General features: G+C 39.2%; 1 protein-coding gene across 2 annotated transcripts in view; it reads left to right on the top strand.

Moving 5' to 3' along the window:
• The window catches only part of TRAK2 (trafficking kinesin protein 2), a 72,851-nt gene extending 58,708 nt beyond the window's left edge, over positions 1-14,143 (top strand). For both annotated transcript variants that reach the window (XM_027564340.1, XM_027564350.1), the window contains exons 11-16: positions 494-573; positions 878-1,075; positions 2,383-2,681; positions 4,216-4,482; positions 8,546-8,651; positions 10,263-14,143. In XM_027564340.1, the coding sequence (XP_027420141.1) occupies positions 494-573; positions 878-1,075; positions 2,383-2,681; positions 4,216-4,482; positions 8,546-8,651; positions 10,263-10,941 (1,629 nt within the window). In that variant the 3' untranslated portion in view covers positions 10,942-14,143. The remainder of the gene's footprint in view (positions 1-493; positions 574-877; positions 1,076-2,382; positions 2,682-4,215; positions 4,483-8,545; positions 8,652-10,262) is intronic.
• Positions 14,144-20,734: the final 6,591 nt, after the last annotated feature.

The raw sequence follows: 20,734 nt of genomic DNA, 5'->3' as shown, positions 1-20,734 counted from the left end.
TTTCACCTTTGATCAGGGGAAGGAAAGGATTGCTGATTTTTATTTTAAACAATTTTTTATATTGTAAAAGCTTTACATGTTCATTATAGAAAAGTTAGAAACTAGAGAGGACCAAAAAGAAATGGTTAAATACTATCAAATCCTGACCTCCACAGAATCACTATTAACCTCTTGGTTTATAGCCTTTCAAACCTTTTATTTTTGTGTATCTGTATATGTAATACATTTATATATCATAATTGGCTTTTCCCATTGCTTCCTGTAAAAATATATATGATGAAAAAGTAGTCGTTTCTTAATAAAAGCTACATTTCCAGAATGTCTCTTTTCTTCCCCTGCATTTTAGCTTATGACTGTTTTCTTGTGTTTTCTTTTACTATAACACTGAAAGTATTGGATTCTGGGAATTCTATTAGATAATTGAAAGGTCGTTTATTTCTCATAACAGGCTTCTTAGTTAATCACTGTTAGTACCCTCAAACTCTTTTCTTAGGAATCCCTGGCAGCTGAGATTGAGGGGACCATGCGTAAGAAGTTGAGTTTGGATGAGGAATCTTCTCTCTTTAAACAAAAGTAAGTACAGGTCGTATGTGTTGTTACTAGACCATTGGGATGGAAATTGAAAAGCAGCTACAATCCAAAGTGACCAGTATTATGAGATTCAGTAGTATATCTACTTACTATTCAGTTCTTTCCTGATAGTGCTCCCATCTGTGAGAGCATTCTCTTGTCCTGAAATTTATTTTCTAATAATTTCTCCCAAACTTCAGAGGCTCTTCAGGGTGGCTTTGTTTTTAATGAGCTGCATTTACATGCATCTTTTCTAGAGTACTCCAATGGTAGGCAGTGGCAATAATAAACACTTCTTTTTTGACAGAGCCCAACAGAAACGGGTATTTGACACGGTCAAGGCTGCCAATGACACCCGGGGTCGCTCTGTCCCATTCCCAATTCTACTGCCCATCCCAGGCTCCAACCGCTCGAGTGTCATCATGACAGCAAAACCATTTGAATCTGGCTTAGAACCAACAGAGGGCAAAACAACCCAGAAGAGTAACTTGGAGGAAGATCCAGGGTAAGAAACATGGATTCACACAAAAATTTCAGCATTGTTCTGTGCTGTCTGAAGACAACACTGAAAGGAACTATCAGTTCGAATTCAGTAGTGATGCCTTGTATCATTATTCGTTAGACGGATCACTGGAGTGAAAGGTTTAATTAATTATATTCAAAATGGAGTTTGCATTGAACTATAAAATTCTTTACTTCTTTCTTCTCTGGTTTGGCAAAATTTGAGTCTCTGTCTTTGTGTTCAGAATCAAATTTGTTTGAATCTGCTTGGTCATTGGCAGTTATGCATAGCATTAGATGATAGTTTCTCATAACCCGTGCTCATAATTTCAGCTTTGGTGCCTTTACGATAAACAATAATCTTGAATACCTATTAAGGAAAACTAGATTGCTCTTAATTTCCTATTTGTTTAAATTGAGATTTCTGTTTCTGTTTTTTTATTAATTCAGTTCATTGAATTTTGTTTAACTAGAAATTAAAGAGAATTACTGGAAAGTCAACTGAAAGTTTTTGAAAATTAGATGTTTGGCACCTGAGAGAAGTCATTCCTAATGCAGAAGTCCATTACCCTGGGTTTTTTATTGTATTGTCTGGTCTTAGGGGTAGATTCTGCACCCATGGTAGCCTTATGTGTTGATACTACCTCATTGTACACAGTTACCTTAGGAAAAGATCTAACAAGAACATCTATGTGAATTCACACGTGGAATGCCTAAAACTTGGCTTACTACTCTTTCTTTTGGTATCAGTTGTAAGATATCTCCGATTTTTTTAATCTTGAGAAGTGAAAAACTGTGTTGCAGAACTATGAAAATACAGTATTTATGAATCTTGTTTTCTTTTAAATGTCTGCAGTATTCATAGTGGATTTTATGGCCTAAAGTAAATTTTTTCACATTTTAATATTTTTGAAATTGTTTATCTTTTGCTGTTAATGATGTGTTGTAGTATAATGAGTAGCATTTTTAATTTCTTAGTAATACATAAAATAATGATATCTCTTGCCCTCAATGGTATTATAGATTCAGTGAAACAAGATAACATTTATAGCTAAATGAATTAAGTGAAACAGAAATTTTAATAAACACAACATAATATAGCCTATCTGAAGTCATCTGAAATGATCTATAAAAATGGTACAATGTAGTATTAGAGATCTGGGTTTGTTACTATTTCTGTATTCCAGCTATCTAAGAAAAATACGTGTTTTTAAGATCAGTCTCTCGAACATTCACCATTGTGGAAAGGAGAGCTCTTTGCTGTGCTTCTGACCCTCACAGATGTAGTCAGTGAATATGATTTTCCCATAGGAACATCCAGAAGGCGGATCAACCAGGACCCTCTACAGAGAGCGATTTGGCAACAGCACTTCATCGCCTTAGTCTTCGGCGACAGAACTACTTAAGTGAGAAGCAGTTCTTTGCAGAAGAATGGCAGCGGAAGATCCAAGTTCTGGCTGACCAGAAAGAAGAGGGTAGTGGCTGTGGCACGCCCACAGAGAGCCTGGCCTCCCTCTACACCGACCAATCGGAGATCACAGACCTAAGCAGTGCCAGTTGCCTTCGAGGTTTTATGCCTGAAAAATTACAAATTGTCAAGCCCCTTGAAGGTAATAAGTGAGGGCCATTTCTAAGCGATGTTGCTTATGGTTTTGCCTTCCCCTGGAAAGGACATGTCTCTTGTAATTGTGCAGGAGCTATCTTTATTATCCCTAAATCTTCACTGTTCATGTGACCATGCACTGCAGAACTTTGTGGAAAATTAATGAAGAGATTTGCATTCTCCACGCCATCAGCTGTCAGTTCTCTTCTACAGATGTTGTTTTTATACAAATGTGGGGGAAGAGAAGTAATCTTTTCTTGTCCTTTGCTGAGGAATATCCTTGATAGTGGGGCTTTCCAGATAGCACTAGTGGAAAAGAATCCACCTGCTAGTGCAGAAGATGTAAGAGATGTGGGTTCAATCCCTGGGTTAGGAAGGCCCCCTGAAGGAGGGCACAGCAACCCACTCCAGTATTCTTGCCTGGAGAATCCCATGGACAGAGGAGCCTAGCAGGCTACAGTTTGTAGGGTTGCACAGAGTTGGGCATGACTGAAGCAACTTAGAATGCATGTACACATCCTTGATAGCAGTTTTCATGATAAGATAAATGAGATATGACAGATGAGTAAAAATAATCTAGATGGAATACTTCATCTCTACCTTTTGTTTCAAGAAAGAGTTCTTTACCCAAAGAGTGTCTTTTACTTAGAGGTATGTGTGTCTGTATTTTTCTTTTGTTCAGTTAGAAAATGTTGTTAATTTCAAGTCAGTTTCTATTCTGTCTTAAAATGGGACTTGAATTTAAAATAGATTTCTTTGTTTCATGGAATATTGACAATCTTCAAATGATCCTCTGCTATTACCATAAAAGAGTCTGCATTAGACAGAATTTTGAGTTGATAACCTAGAAGGACCTCTCAAACTCAAAGGTGTTATGTTCATTTTATTAATGGTCAGTGCAGATATTTGCAGCTATTTTTAGGATTAAATGACTCTTAGTGACAAGTAGCAACTGCATCTGGTGCAGGCACTTGGGATGATCATTAACCTGCATTTGCAGACAGAAATAGTGAGGATATGTCCTCCTTTTATCATTTCCTTAGCTTTCCTACTCTCCCTGAGATCCTGGTGAAAGGACATGAACACAGTGGAGAAGTATACAAAAAATCACTGTAATTCAAGATGCCTTCCAACATAGGAGCCTAGCTTTTGAGTTCAAAGCTCGTAAGCATAGTTCCAAAACAGAGGAATATTGATTTTTGTCACCTGGAAAAACACAGCCCCACATTGTACATATCTCTTCTCATCACTGCCTCAGCATTCTAGTTCCTATTAAGCATGTTGACTTGGCTTTTTCACCCCTGCTTTAGATGTTCTTTTTAAAGTTAACTTTTGAAATAAAAAGATGATTATTCATACCTTTAGCATCTTGTTAGTTTTCCACAGAGAACTTCAATGTACAAATTTTACCAAAATAATAAGACTGAAAAAACAGTTTTATTATTATCATTACTTTTTTACACACATAATTTTAGCTTCTTTCAAGATTTAATATTTGTGGGAAATTTAAAACCTGTTCCTTTTTTTGTTTGCATACTCAGGATCACAAACTCTGCATCAATGGCAGCAACTTGCTCAACCAAATTTAGGAACCATTCTTGACCCACGACCAGGTGTCATCACTAAAGGCTTTACCCAGTTGCCCAAGGATGCCATCTATCACCTCTCAGATTTAGAAGAAGATGAAGAGGAGGGTATCACTTTTCAGGTTCAGCAACCTCTTCAAGTGGAACAGAAAACATCAATATCCCAGCCAGTAACAGGAATCTTCCTGCCACCCATGACTTCAGCTGGTGGTCCAGTTACAGGTGAGAAGAGTATAGCTTGTAACCAGTAGTACTTTGCTTTCTGCATCACTGTATGATCAGCTGACTGCCTCTACTTAAGTCTTACTGGAGTGTACTCATCTTGAAAATAGGGTAGTAGAAATGTATAGCGTAAGTGCCCCTTCTGATTCTCTCCAGGTCTTAGCCAACCTGCATAAATAGATCAGGCAGAGAGGAGAGAGCAATTCAGTCAATGGTTCACAAACCTTTAGGACTCAGCATCTCTCTAAACTCTTTTTTTTTTTTTTCAATTGAAGGATAATTGCTTTATAGTATTGTGTTGGTTTCTACCAAAAATCAACATGTACCAGACATAGGTTAACCCATGTCTCCTCTCACTTGAACATCCCCCCTACTTCCCTCCCCATCCCATCTTTACATTCTTAAAAATCATGAAGAATTCCAGAGAGCATGTCTGTGTGGGTTGTATCTACTTATAATTTACCATATTAGAAATAAAAACTGAGAAATTATTAAAATATTTATTAACTCATTATTTTAAAATAGTTACATATTAACACAAATAATATATTTTATGAAAAACAGCTGTATTTTTTCAAGTAGTGAGAAAAATGGTTTAGTTTTATAATTTTGCAAGTCCCTAATTTACAGATTAATAGAAGATAGCAGGATTCTTGTGTCAGCATCTACATTCAGTCTATTACAATATGTTGTTTTGATTGAGAGTATGAAGAAAATACAAGCTTCCCAGTTGGCTCAGGGGGTAAAGAATCCACCTACAATGCAGGAGACACAGGAAATACGGGCTTGATCCATGAGTTGGAAAGATCCTCTAAAGGAGGGCACGGCAACCTACTCCAGTATTCTTGCCTGAAGAATCCCATGGACAGATGAGCCTAGTGGGCTGCAGTCCATAGGATTGCAGAAAGTTGGATGTGACTGAAGTGACTGAGCATGCACACTTGAAGAAAATACAGCCTTGCCATCATCAAAAAATCTGCAAATAATAAATGCTGGAGAGGATGTAGAGAAAAAGGAACCCTACACTGTTGGGACTGTAAATTGGTACAGCCACTGTGGACAGCAGTATGAAAGTTCCTTAAAAACTAAAAATAAAGCTACCATATGATCCTGCAATCCCATTCCTGGGTATGTATTTAGAGAAAACGTTAATTTGAAAAGCTACATGCACCCCAGTATCCATTGCAGCACTGTTTACAATAACCAAGATATGGAATCAACCTAAATGTCCATCAACAGATGAATGGATAAAGAAGATGTGATGCATATATATTACATAATACAACAGAATTATTCAGCCATAAAAAGAACGAAATAATGGTGTTTGCAGCAATATGGATGGACCTAGATATTATCATACTAAGGGAAGTATGCAAGACAGAGAAAGACAAATATTATATGATATTGCTTATATGTGGAATTTTTAAAAAACTAATATAAATGAACTTATATACCAAACAGAAATAGATCCACAGATGTAGGAAACAAATACATGTCTACCGAAAAAGAAAGGAGGGAGGGAGGGATAAATTTGAAGTTTGGAATTAACAGATACACACTACTACTATTATATAAAATCGATAACCAACAAGGACCTAAGGACCAAATTTACAGCACAGGGCACTATACTCAATATTTTGTAATAATCTATAAAGGAAAAGAATATAAAATAATATATGTTTATATATATAACTGAATCATTTTGCTGTATACCTGAAATACAACATTGTAAATCAATTATACCTCAATAAAATTAAAAAAAACTTAAAGTTTAAAAAAAGGAAGTACAGCCTCACACAGATATCTGGTTGGAAAAGGAAAGTGTGTTTTAATAGCCTCTTCAGATACTTGTGAATATTACACCAACACTTGATAAGGGGTAGTTTCTTTAAGGTTTATAACAATGTAAATCTAAAACTTTTCGTACTTTGTTACATTAAAATCTATTAGTCTGTTCTACACTCTGAATACATCTTTTACCCATGCACGATTTTATAACATCATGCACTGGTCATTTGGAAAATATTGGTTCACTAAGTTATGCAGATCTTCCAAATGTTGACACATTTCATTATATAATACAATAAAATCATGTAATATTACCCACCTATCTCATTGGGTAAGTCTTTTAGTACTAGGAAGCTTTCAAGCTCTCAGTGGTGGGTTCAAGTCTACCAAAACAGTCATTTTCACTTCAAAGTTCAAATTTTGTCACTGGCAGCAAATCCTTTCAGCTATTTTCTTGAAGAGACAGGCTCACTACATTTTTTTTTGAAGAAAATGTTGCCATACTGTATAATACAGGGAATTCTGCTCAGTGTTATTTGGTCTGAATAAGAGGGGAGTTTGGGGGAGAATGGATACATGTATATGTTTGGCTGAGTCCCTTTGCTGTCCACCTGAAACTCTCACATTATTAGTCGGCTATTCCTCAATATAAAATAAAAAGTTAAAAAAAAAAATGGTGCCACATATGCAAATCTGAATAACTGCAGTTTTTGTATTAATTGTTCTTTTAAGTAAAAATGCTGTTCTGTCAAAAAAGATAAAACTTAATTGCACTTGTGCCTTTCCTTCACGTAAGCATTGTATCTCTGTATGCTGCAAAGAAGTACTTAATACTTACTTCCCATTTCATCACATAGAATATTAAAAAGATTCAAGGGCCAAGATTTAATAATTTATACTGCTTCATCAGGCGCATTTTAATGTGAATTTGGCCTTTTTTTTTGCTACCATAGTTGGACAGCAGTGAGAGATGCTAGTACCACTTGGTGCTTTTGCCCTGTTTTGTGCTCAGGAGCCCACAGCTTTATTCAGTGTCACCTTTGCATCAGCAGTGCAAACGCCAGCCCAATAGGAAAGACAGACAGCATCTTAATGTTGCTGTGAAAGTAGTTCTGACCTGTAGATCCCATCAGTTCAGTTCAGTTTAGTCACTCAGTCATCTCCGACTCTTTGAGACCCCATGAATCGCAGCACGCCAGGCCTCCCTGTCCATCACCATCTCCCGGAGTTTACCCAAACTCATGTCCGTCGAGTCGGTGATGCCATCCAGCCATCTCATCCTCTTTTGTCCCCTTCTCCTCCTGCCCCCAATCCCTTCCAGCATCAGGGTCTTTTCCAATGAGTCAACTCTTCGCATGAGGTGGCCAAAGTACTGGAGTTTCAGCCTCAGCATCAGTCCTTCCAATGAACACCCAGGACTGATCTCCTTTAGGATGGACTGGTTGGATCTCCTTGCAGTCCAAGGGACTCGCAAGAGTCTTCTGCAACACCACAGTTTAAAAGCATCAATTCTTCGGTGCTCAGCTTTCTTCACAGTCCAACTCTCACATCCATACATGACCGCTGGAAAAACCATAGCCTTGACTAGATGGACCTTTGTTGGCAAAGTAATGTCTCTGCTTTTGAATATGCTATCTAAGTTGGTCATAACTTTCCTTCCAAGAAGTAAGTGTCTTTTAATTTCATGGCTGCAATCACCATCTGCAGTGATTTTGGAGCCCAAAAAAATAAAGTCAGTCACTGTTTCCCCATCTATTTCCCATGAAGTGATGGGACCAGATGCCACGATCTTAGTTTTCTGAATGTTGACTTCTAAGCCAACTTTTCCACTCTCCACTTTCACTTCATCAAGAGGCTTTTTTAGTTCCTCCTCACTTTCTGCCATAAGGGTGGTGTCGTCTGCATATCTGAGGTTATTGATATTTCTCCTGGCAATACATGGTGCACATCACACATTGAGAACCACTGGAGTAGTTTGGCTAGAAAGATTGATGACTAGTTTTTAGATGGTTTGATTTTTTTTTTTTTTCAGAATGTGTTTTTCTCTTGTTTCTAAGCTGTTTTAAATCCGTTTGATTACAATTTCAAATTATTGAAGGATTCAGCTATGTATTGATCAGTGGATACTATTACAGTGTGTATATTTCATCTCTAGATTGTGGAATTTTTGTATAAAAGATACTTGATAAATGTCATATTATTAATAATGAACTTTCTACATTATTAACCTAGTCTTTCAATTTTGTGTTTGATTCTCTAAAATTCTCCACGTCAGTTGCAACCTCAAACCCAGGCAAGTGTCTGTCCTGCACAAACTCGACATTTACATTCACCACCTGTAGGATATTACATCCCTCTGATATCACTCAGGTTACCCCCAGGTAAGAGGGGCTGGGCAGTTGGAATCCTTACTACTTTCTTCAAATATATTTTACTAAATTTCTTTTTTTAATTACTGTCTTTTTAATTCCTAGAATTTTAATGTTCTGTGATAATTTGCCTTTAGAATATAATCATTTGATGATTATAACTCTTACAAGGAGACAAAGAGCGATTATGTAGTGTCTAAATGAAGAAAGTGAGGCATAGAACTTTTGGGTGACTGGTCCGAGGATAGAGAGGTAGTAAATGACCCAACTGAGCCTATACAGAGTATTAGCCAAATGGAACAACTGGAGGAACTAGTTCTCGGTACAAGACTGCCCTCTGTTCTGATACCACCTGCTGGTTCAGGAGATTCCCAAAACCATGCTCTTGTTAGACTGATATTCTAGAAGGACTCACAGAACTCTCTGAAAGCTATCGTGCACATGGTTACTATTTATTACAGGGAAAGGTTACAGGATAAAATTAGCTGAAGGAAGAGACTCTGACAGGTCAGAGTCTGGGAGGACTCTACACATGAAGCTTCCTTAGGGTTCATTACTTTCCTGGAATTGATGTTTGACAGTCACACAGAGTACTGCCAACCAGGGAAGTTCACCTAAGCTTCAGGGTCCAGATTTTTTACTGAGCTTTCACTGTGGAAGGCATGATTGACTACCCATATAGTTATAACTCACTATAAATATAATAACTCACCCCCGGGTCCACTGACCCAAAGCTTCAACCCTGAATCACAGGGTTAGTTTTTCTGGCATGGCCAGTCCCTACAACTATAGGCTATGGCCAAGTCCACCCCAAGATCTAGCTAGTGTGGCCAGTCTCTCTCCTTCCTGAACAAACATACTTCTAGCAAACATGGCATAGATTACCTCCCAGAAGCAGAAGGCAAAGGCAGAAACCTCTGGGCAGTCCAAATCATGTATTACACAGGCTAAAACAATAAGCAATATTGCTGTAGTTTCTATCCTACCACTTCCCAAAAGAATCTACGGTAGTTTCCAGAGATACCTAGAACATTGCAGGGATAATGTTAACTAGAAGTAGAGAAGAATAATTATTAAAATAATTTTAAAATATTTAATTATTTAGAATAATTACAATATTATGAAGAAATAAGTTTCTCCTTCAAAGAGCATCTTAGATTTAATTTTGAAATATTGTATTTTCTAAAGGGTTGAAGAATTGTTAAACTGTGGGTTATCATCTTTTGGTTTATTTTGCTTTACAGAATGGATATATTAATAAAAATTTCTAAAGTTTATTTTCTTCAGTATTTAAATTTCTTTGATTTTTTAATCATAAATTTTAATTATATTTCCACAGGTGACATATTTTAGAGTTAAAATTTAAGAATAAATTTATCTAAGAGTATAGTAAACTTTTTCATATTCTGTGAAAATAAATATGTTTCAGTAAGTTAATGACTAAATTACAAATAACCAATCTTTGAAGTAACACATCAGGATTTTCATTCCTCAGATACTGATGTGTTATCTGTTCCTCTACATATGCTATGGATAACTACTGTAATTACCTTAAATGCTCACTTCGGATTACTTTTTATTCTTAAACACTCCCTCCTGCTTTTTTTTTTTTCCTTTGTAAAGCTCTGGCTTCCCTTCCTTATCCTGTGCAAGCAGTGGTAGCAGTTCATCAAACACAGCAATGAATTCTCCTGCCGTGTCCTACAGGCTCAGCGTTGGTGAATCTATCACTAACCGACGAGATTCCACCATAACCTTCAGCAGCACCGTGAGCTTGGCCAAACTTCTACAGGAGCGAGGCATCTCCGCTAAAGTGTACCACAGCCCAATTTCAGAGAACCCCCTCCTCCAGCCTCTCCCTCGAGGCCTGTCTACCCCTTCCACACCACCAAATTCACCATCTCATTCACCTTGCCCTTCTCCTTTGCCCATGGAGCCTCGAGTGCATCTCTCTGAAAATTTTTTGGCCTCCCGACCAGCAGAAACATTCCTCCAAGAGATGTATGGCCTGAGACCATCCCGAAACCCTCCTGATGTTGGCCAGTTGAAGATGAACTTAGTGGACAGGCTGAAGAGACTGGGGATAGCCAGAGTGATCAAGACCCCCGAGGCCCAGGCAAATGGAAGAAGCCAAAAAGCAGAAAATGGTCTTCAAAGACCAAACTCTGCTGTCTATTTAAATTCAGGGAGCAATTTACTGAGTGGACTGAGGAGGAATCAGAGTCTTCCAGTCATGTTGGGTAGCTTCAGCACCCCAGTTTGCACATCATCCCCCAAAATGGATATCCTGAAGGAGGACTGAAGTTCAGCAGTTGACTGATGTCTTATCAAGTTAGCACATGAAGGAAAGATTTGCACTGTTTATATGTAGTCTTGTCTGAGAGAAAAGGAATGTCGCAGAAGGGTTGTGAATGTAGAAAGGGGAGGGTGAACGAATGGAAACAGGATTAGCATGAGGTCTGTCTGATAACTTGAAAGTATAAATGAATGGGTCATGAGTATTTGGAGGCAAGGGAAAGAAAAAAGGTTGAATGTAGTCCTTCAGTTGGTTTTTCTTGTCTTGAAAATAAAAAGTGACTAGAAAATAAATCCAGTAATATTGAAACACACCAGAAATACTGAACTTCCTAGTACACTTACTTCTGGTGAGCATAAGCAAGAAGGACCTAGGTTAGGAGATGGGATAGAAGAAGGAGCAGCTTGGACCACTGCCTTTAGAAGCTGTTCCAGAAGGTTGCTGGGGTAAACTCGGTCTGTTACTGAGACAACAGTGATATGGCCTTTATGTTGGCCCCTGTTAACGTCTGGTTAAATTACACATCCATCAGAAAGTAAGCTCACTGCATTATCAAACAAGGAATTTCACCTTTTTCGTAAGATCAGAGTAGTGGAGACTCCCTTTTTGCTTTCTGTTTTCAGGACTTTGAACCCCTGGAAGCCCAAACGTCATCCACATTCCTTTTGCATTTGTGATTAATAAGTGTTCAGTTTTTTAATTTGTATTTTTATACAATATCCCCCTCAAACAGTGTAAGTTGGGGATGGGGGTAGGAAGGATTTATTTTAAGAAGGGAAGTGTGGGTACATTGGAACCAAGGAATCTCGTTTTCAGAATATTTATTCTGAATAAATGTAATGACCAAGTTGTATGAACATAGTTACATGTCTTTCAAATTTCCTTGGAGGCTGGAAAGGTTAAACCAGAAGTGCAATCAATAGGAATTTGAGAATGTTGTGTGTTTATGTCTATAAGGGTTTTTGTAAGGAAAGTTGATTGCAAGTAAACTTTTTCCAAAATATGCTATGCATGTTTTTAATGAAGAATGACATGTATTTGCACAAAAATTCTCAGGCACAGTCTAATATTATAAACTGAAGTAAAACCCAGGTGCTTGCTTTGAGATTGTTTTTTAATATAAAATAAAATTAAGACACATTTGCCTTTTTCTTAATATCTAGAATTAGAGAATGACTTTTCATTGGGAAAGTCAAAGCTTTTGTTTTTTCTCTGAGATTCTGTTTTTGTTTTTAACTATGTGAAATGGCAAAGTGAAACTCGGGGATTAGGTTTCAGCTTCCAGTGGTGTGATGCAAGGCTGTGAATTAGGAAGAAACAGACCTGTTTTTTGAGTATTGCTGACCAAGGTCTTTATCTCGGCCATGAAGTTCAGAAAGAAATGCCATCACACAAAAGGCATAATAGAGAGAAGCTAGAAGGGGGCTAGTTATTTTTGAAAAGGGGAGGCATGTTACTTGATCTTTTCAGTGTTTCATTAGCAGATTTTTTGCCCCTTTGTTCTGACTTAAAGTGCAAGGCCTTTTCTGAAGTATTCTTGATGGGAGTTTTGCTCCTGGGGCTCCCATCCGTACACCTGTTACAGACCAGAAGAGGGCCTTCTCTCTTCTCGAGCTGCTTCATGTGCTCAAAACACATATGCAGTAGTAAAACGTGTGGGTTTTCTGTGCTTTTTAAAGATCTTTTAATAAGACTTTTCTAAATAAATTTCTCAAAATTAAAAGTGAGAGTGTCCTCTCCCTGTTTTCTCCCCCTTGCTCAGTCCTTCTGAAGTCAGAAGACTGTATACATAGATGTTCAGAAAGGATTCCAGCTGGTATGTAAGTGAATGTCAGTGTCCTGAATGTGAACCAGAAGAATTCCTGATGCTTCAATGTCTAAAATATTCCCATTTTAAATGATAATATTTGAGTTTCTACTTCATAAAGTAACTCTGGGGTGCTTATTTTAGACAATTCTTTAAGCTTTTTATTTATTCTCTAAGAAAGTAATCTTCCTATTGCCAGTTGCCGAGAAACATCAGGATCTAGGAAAATGTAGGGCCAGAGAGTAGTACAAAGTGTTAAATTATCAGAGTTTATGTATATTATATAAACAGCTATAAGTTAAGCAAGATTTGGGCATGTTATGTATAATTAGTATATTTGTAAAATAACTGATGCTAAAATGATCGCTTTAGAGGCAGGGCAAGAGCGTATTCACAGCCAAATAAGCCTGTCTGATTAAAGAAAAGCAGACTTTGGTTCTTGAAAATTAAACTGATGTTGCTGTTCCACCAGAAACACAAGGATTATAAACTGATGCTTGCTTGTCTCTAGAAATGAATCCTGTTTTGAAATTGGGTTTTGTTGTTTTTGAAATTTCCATCTAAAATCATTTTTGAATACTGCCTGAGACTCTCTATTATAATGAAATAGTGTGCAAAGGATAGTAAGAACTGGAGCCTTGTAGCAAGTTCTTTCTTAATTTATCTGTTATGCTTTAGCACTGTTCACATTTTAATTTTCTTGTATCCACTGTGTAGGTACTTTAATGCCAGTTTGGAAAACGCCAATCTTTGTTTTTTCTTCTGAAGGCTCTCAATGATTATACCTCAGGTATTTCTGAGTATCCTGTTGCTAGGAGGGATACCTTCCCTGTGAATTCAGAATTAAAAGTTCTCCAGAATTATCATGATCCCAAATCTTATGTAAATAGCTTTACCCATGGGTCTTGGAAAAAAGTTAATGACCATTGTTAAAGTAGTTTTTAAAAAAAATTTTGTACTCTATGTCCTTGATTTGACCTGAATAAACAGACTTTGACAGAGGGAGGCATGTTATCGGCAGCTCACAAGAGCCTGTTCTCTAGAAAAGGTGTATTTTTATGCAGTATTCAAAGCCTGTTATTTTTTTCTGGTACTTAACTAGTACTTGTTCAAACATTGACTCTTGACATCTGGAACCAGAGCTCCTGGTGTTCAGTGGCCCACTCCTCTGATGTTGGATGCCTGCAAGCCTGTACCCTGAGCGCAGCACAGCAGAGTCGACACTGAGTGGCCGCTTTGCCTTCACAGCTATCAGGGAGTGACGTGGGGCCCTCTGTGGCTGCCGGCGAGATACTGTAGTATGATATCTGGGGCTTGACTTTGTCAAACGGCTCTTTGTGCACCTACCTTTGCTTTGTTGAATGTAAATCAGATAATAAACATGAGTATCTTCTTAAATTTTCCTTTGTCTTTCTGTGGTTTTGTCCCAGTTCTTTTCACAGATAATCCTGCATAAAGTCTTTCCTTTCTGTTATGTTGTTTTGGGTACTGAGAACAAGCTCTATTTGCCAAACCAACAATAGTCATGAGTAGTAAACAGATATCACTGTATTTTCTTAGGTTTTTAAAATAGAATAACCATATTGTTTCCTCAGCAAAGCATCAGCAACAAAAAATAAAACCTAAAGTTGTTGATATGCAGATCTTTAAGACTCAGGAAGTATGAAGCAATTCATTTCTGATGGTCCACAACTGACTACTGATACTTAACTATTTAGAAACTGTTTCCAAGAAATAAAAATTGAAAATTGTTGGATTTTAATAGAAAAGATTCTTTGATGTTCTTTTTTCTCTGTCACATTTTAACTGCTATATTTTTTTAAAGCTCACATGAGCATTTTGTGAGAAATGAGTCCCCACTTCTTTGATATATAATTTAGTGATGTTCCAAGCATCTTTGATTGTGTTTTCTTTCACAAACGATTATCAGTGCATGTGTTTGAAGTTCAAAAACCTGATGAAATAAGGCTAAAGATTTGAGGCTTTCAGCATGCTGTTGCCTTTCGTTTCTGTTTTTATTATATGTTTGAGTTATGCTAGTATTGGTTTTTCTTTTTTTCATTAGTTTTTATGAAGTAAGGCTAAAATGCCCCCCCAAATTTTTTTTTAATGAAAAAATGCTGGGCAGTTTTGCCAAAGATGCCAAAACACAACTGTCAGGCATGAAGTGCTTTATTCTTTAGGGTAAGAAAGCATGAGTGAAGCACATCAAAGGTAATGTGAGAAGTTAGAGAAAAAAGTATGCTGCTACTGCTAAGTCGCTTCCGTCATGTCTGACTCTGTGTGACCCCAGAGATGACGGCCCACCAGGCTCCCCCGTCCCTGGGATTCTCCAGGCAAGAACACTGGAGTGGGTTGCCATTTCCTTCTCCAATGCATGAAGGTGAAAAGTGAAAGTGAAGTCGCTCAGTCGTGTCCGACTCTTAGCGACCCCATGGACTGCAGCCTACCAGGCTCCTCCGTCCATGGGATTTTCCAGGCGAGAGTACTGGAGTGGGGTGCCATTGCCTTCTCCATAGAGAAAAAAGTATAAATGTCAAATATGTTAAAAAGTTTAATTCCGTTAAATTTAATTTTTTTTACCTTCTCAGCAAAATCGTTTAAAAGCAAGAATTTCACATTATATTCAAACAGTACAATGGGCCAGAAGATTACAACGTATTTTGATTTCATTTAATTCACTACCACTTTTACAGCTATTTCACCATCTCTCAAAGCAACCACAAAATTCATACAATAATGTGAACAATTCGCACCATGATTCATTTGCATTCCATCTAGATCTTTATACCTAAACATATTTACAGATAATCAGGACCCATACTGCAAAATGCTCTTCAGCCACAATATGTAGTTCCTGTCAAGTACCACTCCGATATATGAGCACCTGTGGAGTTACAAATGAAAACATGAAGCAAAAATGAATGCTCAGTGTCACTGGGAAACAGTATCTCATTATGGGTGAATCCAAGCATTCAAGCTTTCTAAGAGTTTTTGAACAAGTTCCCTTTCCTCTCACCTCACTGCTCTTGCCCTAGTCCTTTCTGCATTCCAAAGCAGGGTCTCTGACCTTAGCAGCAGAACAACCCAGAAACATTGATAGCATGTGGTCACAGGCATCTTTTGTTCTGAAGATAAAGGGCAAGAGATGGCTGAAACTGTTGCCCTGGGTCCTTGATGATGTTTATGATGAGAATGGATGTTTAGGGTTGCAGGTCCCGCTATCCCAAAACTGAGTTCAAGATCGAGTGCCCATGTGCTCTTTAACAAAGTTAGGTGTTTGAGCATACCTGTGATACACAGAGTCCTCTAAAGTCCAGGGCTCAGGACAGCGGCCTCCCTGTGTAGGTGAGAGAGTGGCACTGCGGGCTTGTGCATGATTCCTGTGGCTCCCTGGCTAGGGGCCATTCGGAAACTATTGAATGTGTCTCTGGGATTTAGCGTGGCACCTTTAATTCATCTTGAAAGACAAGGAATGATCAAAGAGAAATGAAAATAATGATGAGCTCCTTAAGAGTAATACTGACTTTTCCACACTGGGAGTATTCTCTTACAGCCACATGAATGGGAAGGAAGCTTATAAACGATCACCAGCTGATCACATTTGCCACTTCAAGAGGTCTGCAGTGTTACAGAAGATGGTGCCCATTCCCCCAACCAATGTGCAAACTAATTTTGATGATGTGTGAATTGTTAAGTCACTGTTTCTCTCATTCATTTATTCAGCTTGCTGCTGCTGCTGCTAAGTCACTTCAGTCATGTCCGACTCTGTGCGACCCCATAGATGGCAGCCCACCAAGCTTCCCCGTCCCTGGGATTCTCCAGGCAAGCACACTGGTGTAGGTTGCCATTTCCTTCTCCAATGCATGAAGGTGAAAAGTGAAAGTGAAGTCACTCAGTCGTGTCCGACTCTTAGTGACCCCATGGACTGCAGCCTACCAGGCTCCTCCAACCATGGGATTTTCCAGGCAAGAGTACTGGAGTGGGGTGCCATTGCCTTCTCCATTATTCAGCTTATACTTGGTTATACTGTTGGTATTCTAGCCTCTTTCACCTCCATTCCAAATACTAAGACAGATTGCTTTAGGGAAAGTTGCTGAGAACTTTAGTAGCTTCAATTCCCTTATGGGGTCTTTTGGAAAGAGCCTCTTAGGCAATGCCAAAGTTTCCCTAAATTCAACCAAAAAGAGAGCAGTTAACTCTTAGCTCCTAGAAGTTCTAGTTAACACTTAGCTCCTAGAAGCTTTCATTTCTGTCCCTTCTGCTGTTTTAGAGCTGTTAAAGTTGTCCTTATGTCTAAAAAAAGGAAAGGAGGGAAAAAAACACAAAGTTGTCAGTGCTGAACCTCAGACAAATGGCTGGGGTTTTCCTTACCCACTTCATTTGTGTCTTTGTTTTTAGCCACTCTCCACACGAGACCCAAATCCTGTATTTAAAGGCATAAGACAGCCTTTAAATATAAACTTTCACCCAATAAACAGACTCAAAGTAAATCTCCAATCCCCTTTTTCTCTTGGTAGTTTTTCTCCCTCCCTTTCAGCTTTTGAAGTCATCCCCACCCTATCTTGGGACTTCCTTGGTGGCTCAGATGGTAAAGAATCTACAGGCAATGTGGGAGTCCCAGGTTCGATCCCTGGGTTGGGATTATCCCCTGGAGAAGGAAATGGCAACCCACCCCAGTATTCTTGCCTGGAGAATCCCCATGGACTGAGGAGCCTGGCGGGCTACAGTCCATAGGGTCACAAAGAGTCGGACATGAATGAGCATCTAACACACACACAACACCCAGTCTGCTCATGGTACTTGGAGTCGTGGCAGCCATCATGCAACCATGAGGCTCCCCTCTGCCACACTGAGGGTGGCAGGACAGAAAAATGGAAAGAACGCAGTTCTAAAATGATATTTCTGAGTCTGCACCAACTCTGGTAGCATGACCAACAGAATTTGTATTTCATGAAATTAATGAACATCTTTGATTTAAGCCACAATCATTCACATGATAGTTGTACATATTTTAACTAATACATGGCCCACAGTTTGAGAAATGCTGTCATAAATATTGTTTCTCAGGGCTCTGTTCTAGACCCTCTTCTCTTCTTACACACACCCTTTCCCTGTATGATCTCATCCACCACCTTGGCTTAAAATATGATCTACTTTGAAGACTCCTAGTGTTTCTGGCCCAGACTCTTCTTTTGAACACCCCAAACATGTAACAAACTCTGTAACAGACCTCACCGCTTGGATGTCTTCCTGGCACCGCAGACTCAATAATCTAAGAAATCATGACCTTTTTCCCTGAACTTGTTTGTTCCTCAGACTTTCCCATCTCGATAAATGACCCCACCATCTACTCAATTGCTGGAGCTAGAGACCCAGGAATCATCACCGCCTCCTCCTTCTCCTTCAGTCACCAAGCCCTATAGTGTCCTCTTTCTCTCCATCTCCACTGCTTCTCCCTAGTTGAGGCCACTGTTGGGTCTCATTTGGCCACTGCCACAGACTCCTAACTGGTTTTCCTCCCATGGCCCCTCCAATTGTTTGTCTACACTGTAGTCAAACTTATCTTTCTAATATAGAAAGCTAGTTAAATTCTTTCTCTAGTTAAAACTATTGCCTGACTCATTAAATTAGAAAGGGATCTTTTCTATCCACTCCCAGGACATGGGGTAAGGCCCTCAACAAAAGCTTCATTGTGCTTTTATTGAATTTATTAATTGTCTGTTTCCATACTAGTCTCTAAGCTCTTTGGATCAGGGGAACTGAAGTATCTTCCACACCTCACAACAGTGCCTGGCACACAATAGATAGTAAGTACAAGATGGTGGAGTAGAAGGACATGCCCTCATCTTCTCCTGTGAGAACTCCAAAATTACAAGTTGCTGCTGAACAACCATTGACAGGAAAATGTTGGATCCCACCAAAAAAAAAAAAAGATATCCCATATCCAAGGGCAAAGGAGAAGCCTCAGCAAGATGGTAGGAGGGGCAAAATTGCATTTAGAATCAAACCCCATACCCACCAGAGACACTCAGAGGGCTTAAACAAAATCTTGTGTGCACCAGGAGACCCCATGGAGATTGAGCCAGACCTGCCTTTGAGTGTTTGAGTGTCTCCTGCAGAGGTATGGGTCAGCAGTGCCCTGCCACAAGGGCAGGGGCTCTGGGTGCGGCAGACCTGGGAATGGAATAAGCCCTCTTGGAGGAGGTCGCCATTAACTCCACCATACAGCTGACAGAATTTACACAGGACTGGAGAAATAGACTCTTGGAGGTGCATACCAGGACCCAGGAGAAAGGAGCAGTGACCCCACAAGATACTGACCCAGACTTGTCCATGAAGGTCCAGGAGTCTCCGGCAGAGGCGTGAGTCAGCAGTGGCCTGCTGCAGGATTGGGGCACTGAGTGCAGCAGTGCATGCATGGGACCTTTGGAAGGAGGTCACCATTATCTTCATTACCCCCACCATAGTTTGGCCTCAGGTCAAACAACAGGGAGGGAACAGAGCACTGCCCATCAACAGAAAATTGGATTAAAGATTCACTGAGCATGTCCTCACCCATCAGTTCAGTTCACTTCAGTTCAGTCACTCAGTTCAGTTCAGTTCAGTCGCTCAGTCGTGTCCGACTCTGCAACCCCATGAATTGCAGTACACCAGACCTCCCTGTCCATCACCAACTCCCAGAGTTTACTCAAACTCATGCCCATTGAGTCAGTGATGCCATCCAACCATCTCATCCTCTGTCATCCTCTTCTCCATCTGCCTTCGATCTTTCCCACCATCGGAATCTTTTCAAATGAGTCAGCTCTATGCATCAGGTGACCAAAGTATTGGAGTTTCAGCTTCAATATCAGTCTTTCCAGTGAATATTCAGGATTGATTTCCTTTAGGATGGACTGTTTGAATCTCCTTGCTGTCCAAGGGACTCTCAAGAGTCTTCTCCGACACCACAGTTCAAAATATCAATTCTTGGGCATTCAGCTTTCTTTATAGTCCACCTCTCACATCCATATATGACTACTGGAAAAACCATAGCCTTGACTAGATGGACCATTCTTGACAAAGTAAAGTCTCTGCTTTTTAATATGCTGTCTAGGTTGGCCATAACTTTTCTTCCAACCAGTAAGCATCTTTTAATTTCATGGCTACAGTCACCATCTGCAGTGATTTTGGAGCCCATAAAAATAGTCAGCCACTGTTTCCACTGTTTCCCCATCTGTTTGCCATGAAATGATGGGACCAGATGCCATGATCTTAGTTTTCTGAATGTTGAGCTTTAAGCCAACTTTTTCACTTTCATCAAGAGGCTCTTTAGTTTTTCTTCACTTTCTGCCATAAGGGTGGTGTCATCTGCATATCTGAGGTTATTGATATTTCTCCTGGCAATCTTGATTCCAGCTTGTTCTTCTTCCAGTACAGCATTTCTCATGATGTACTCTGCATATAAGTTAAATAAGCAGGGTGACAACATACAGCCTTGACGTACTCCTTTTCCTATTTGGAACCAGTCTGTTGTTCCATGTCCAGTTCTAACTGTTGCTTCCTGACCTGCATACAGGTTTCTCAAGAAGCAGGTCAGGTAGTCTGGTATTCCCATCTCTTTCAGAATTTTCCACAGTTTATTGTGATCCACACAGTCAAGGCTTTGGCATAGTCAATAACAGAAATAGATGTTTTTCTGGAACTCTCTTGCTTTTTTTTGATGATCCAGCAGATGTTGGTAATTTGATCTCTGGTTCCTCTGCCTGTTCTGAAACCAGTCTGAACATCTGAAAGTTCATGGCTCATGTATTGTTGAAGCCTGGCTTGGAGAATTTTGAGCATTACTTTGCTAGCCTGTGAGATGACTGCAATTGTGCAGTAGTTTGAGCATTCTTTGGCATTGCCATTCTTTGGAATTGGAATGAAAACTGACCTTTTCCAGTCCTGTGGCCACTGCTGAGTTTTCCAAATTTGCTAGCATATTGAGTGCAGCACTTTTACACCATCATC

The sequence above is a fragment of the Bos indicus x Bos taurus genome, chromosome 2 (assembly GCF_003369695.1).
Source record: "Bos indicus x Bos taurus breed Angus x Brahman F1 hybrid chromosome 2, Bos_hybrid_MaternalHap_v2.0, whole genome shotgun sequence".
NCBI lineage: Eukaryota > Metazoa > Chordata > Mammalia > Artiodactyla > Bovidae > Bos > Bos indicus x Bos taurus.
This window is presented reverse-complemented; position numbering and strand designations above follow the sequence as displayed.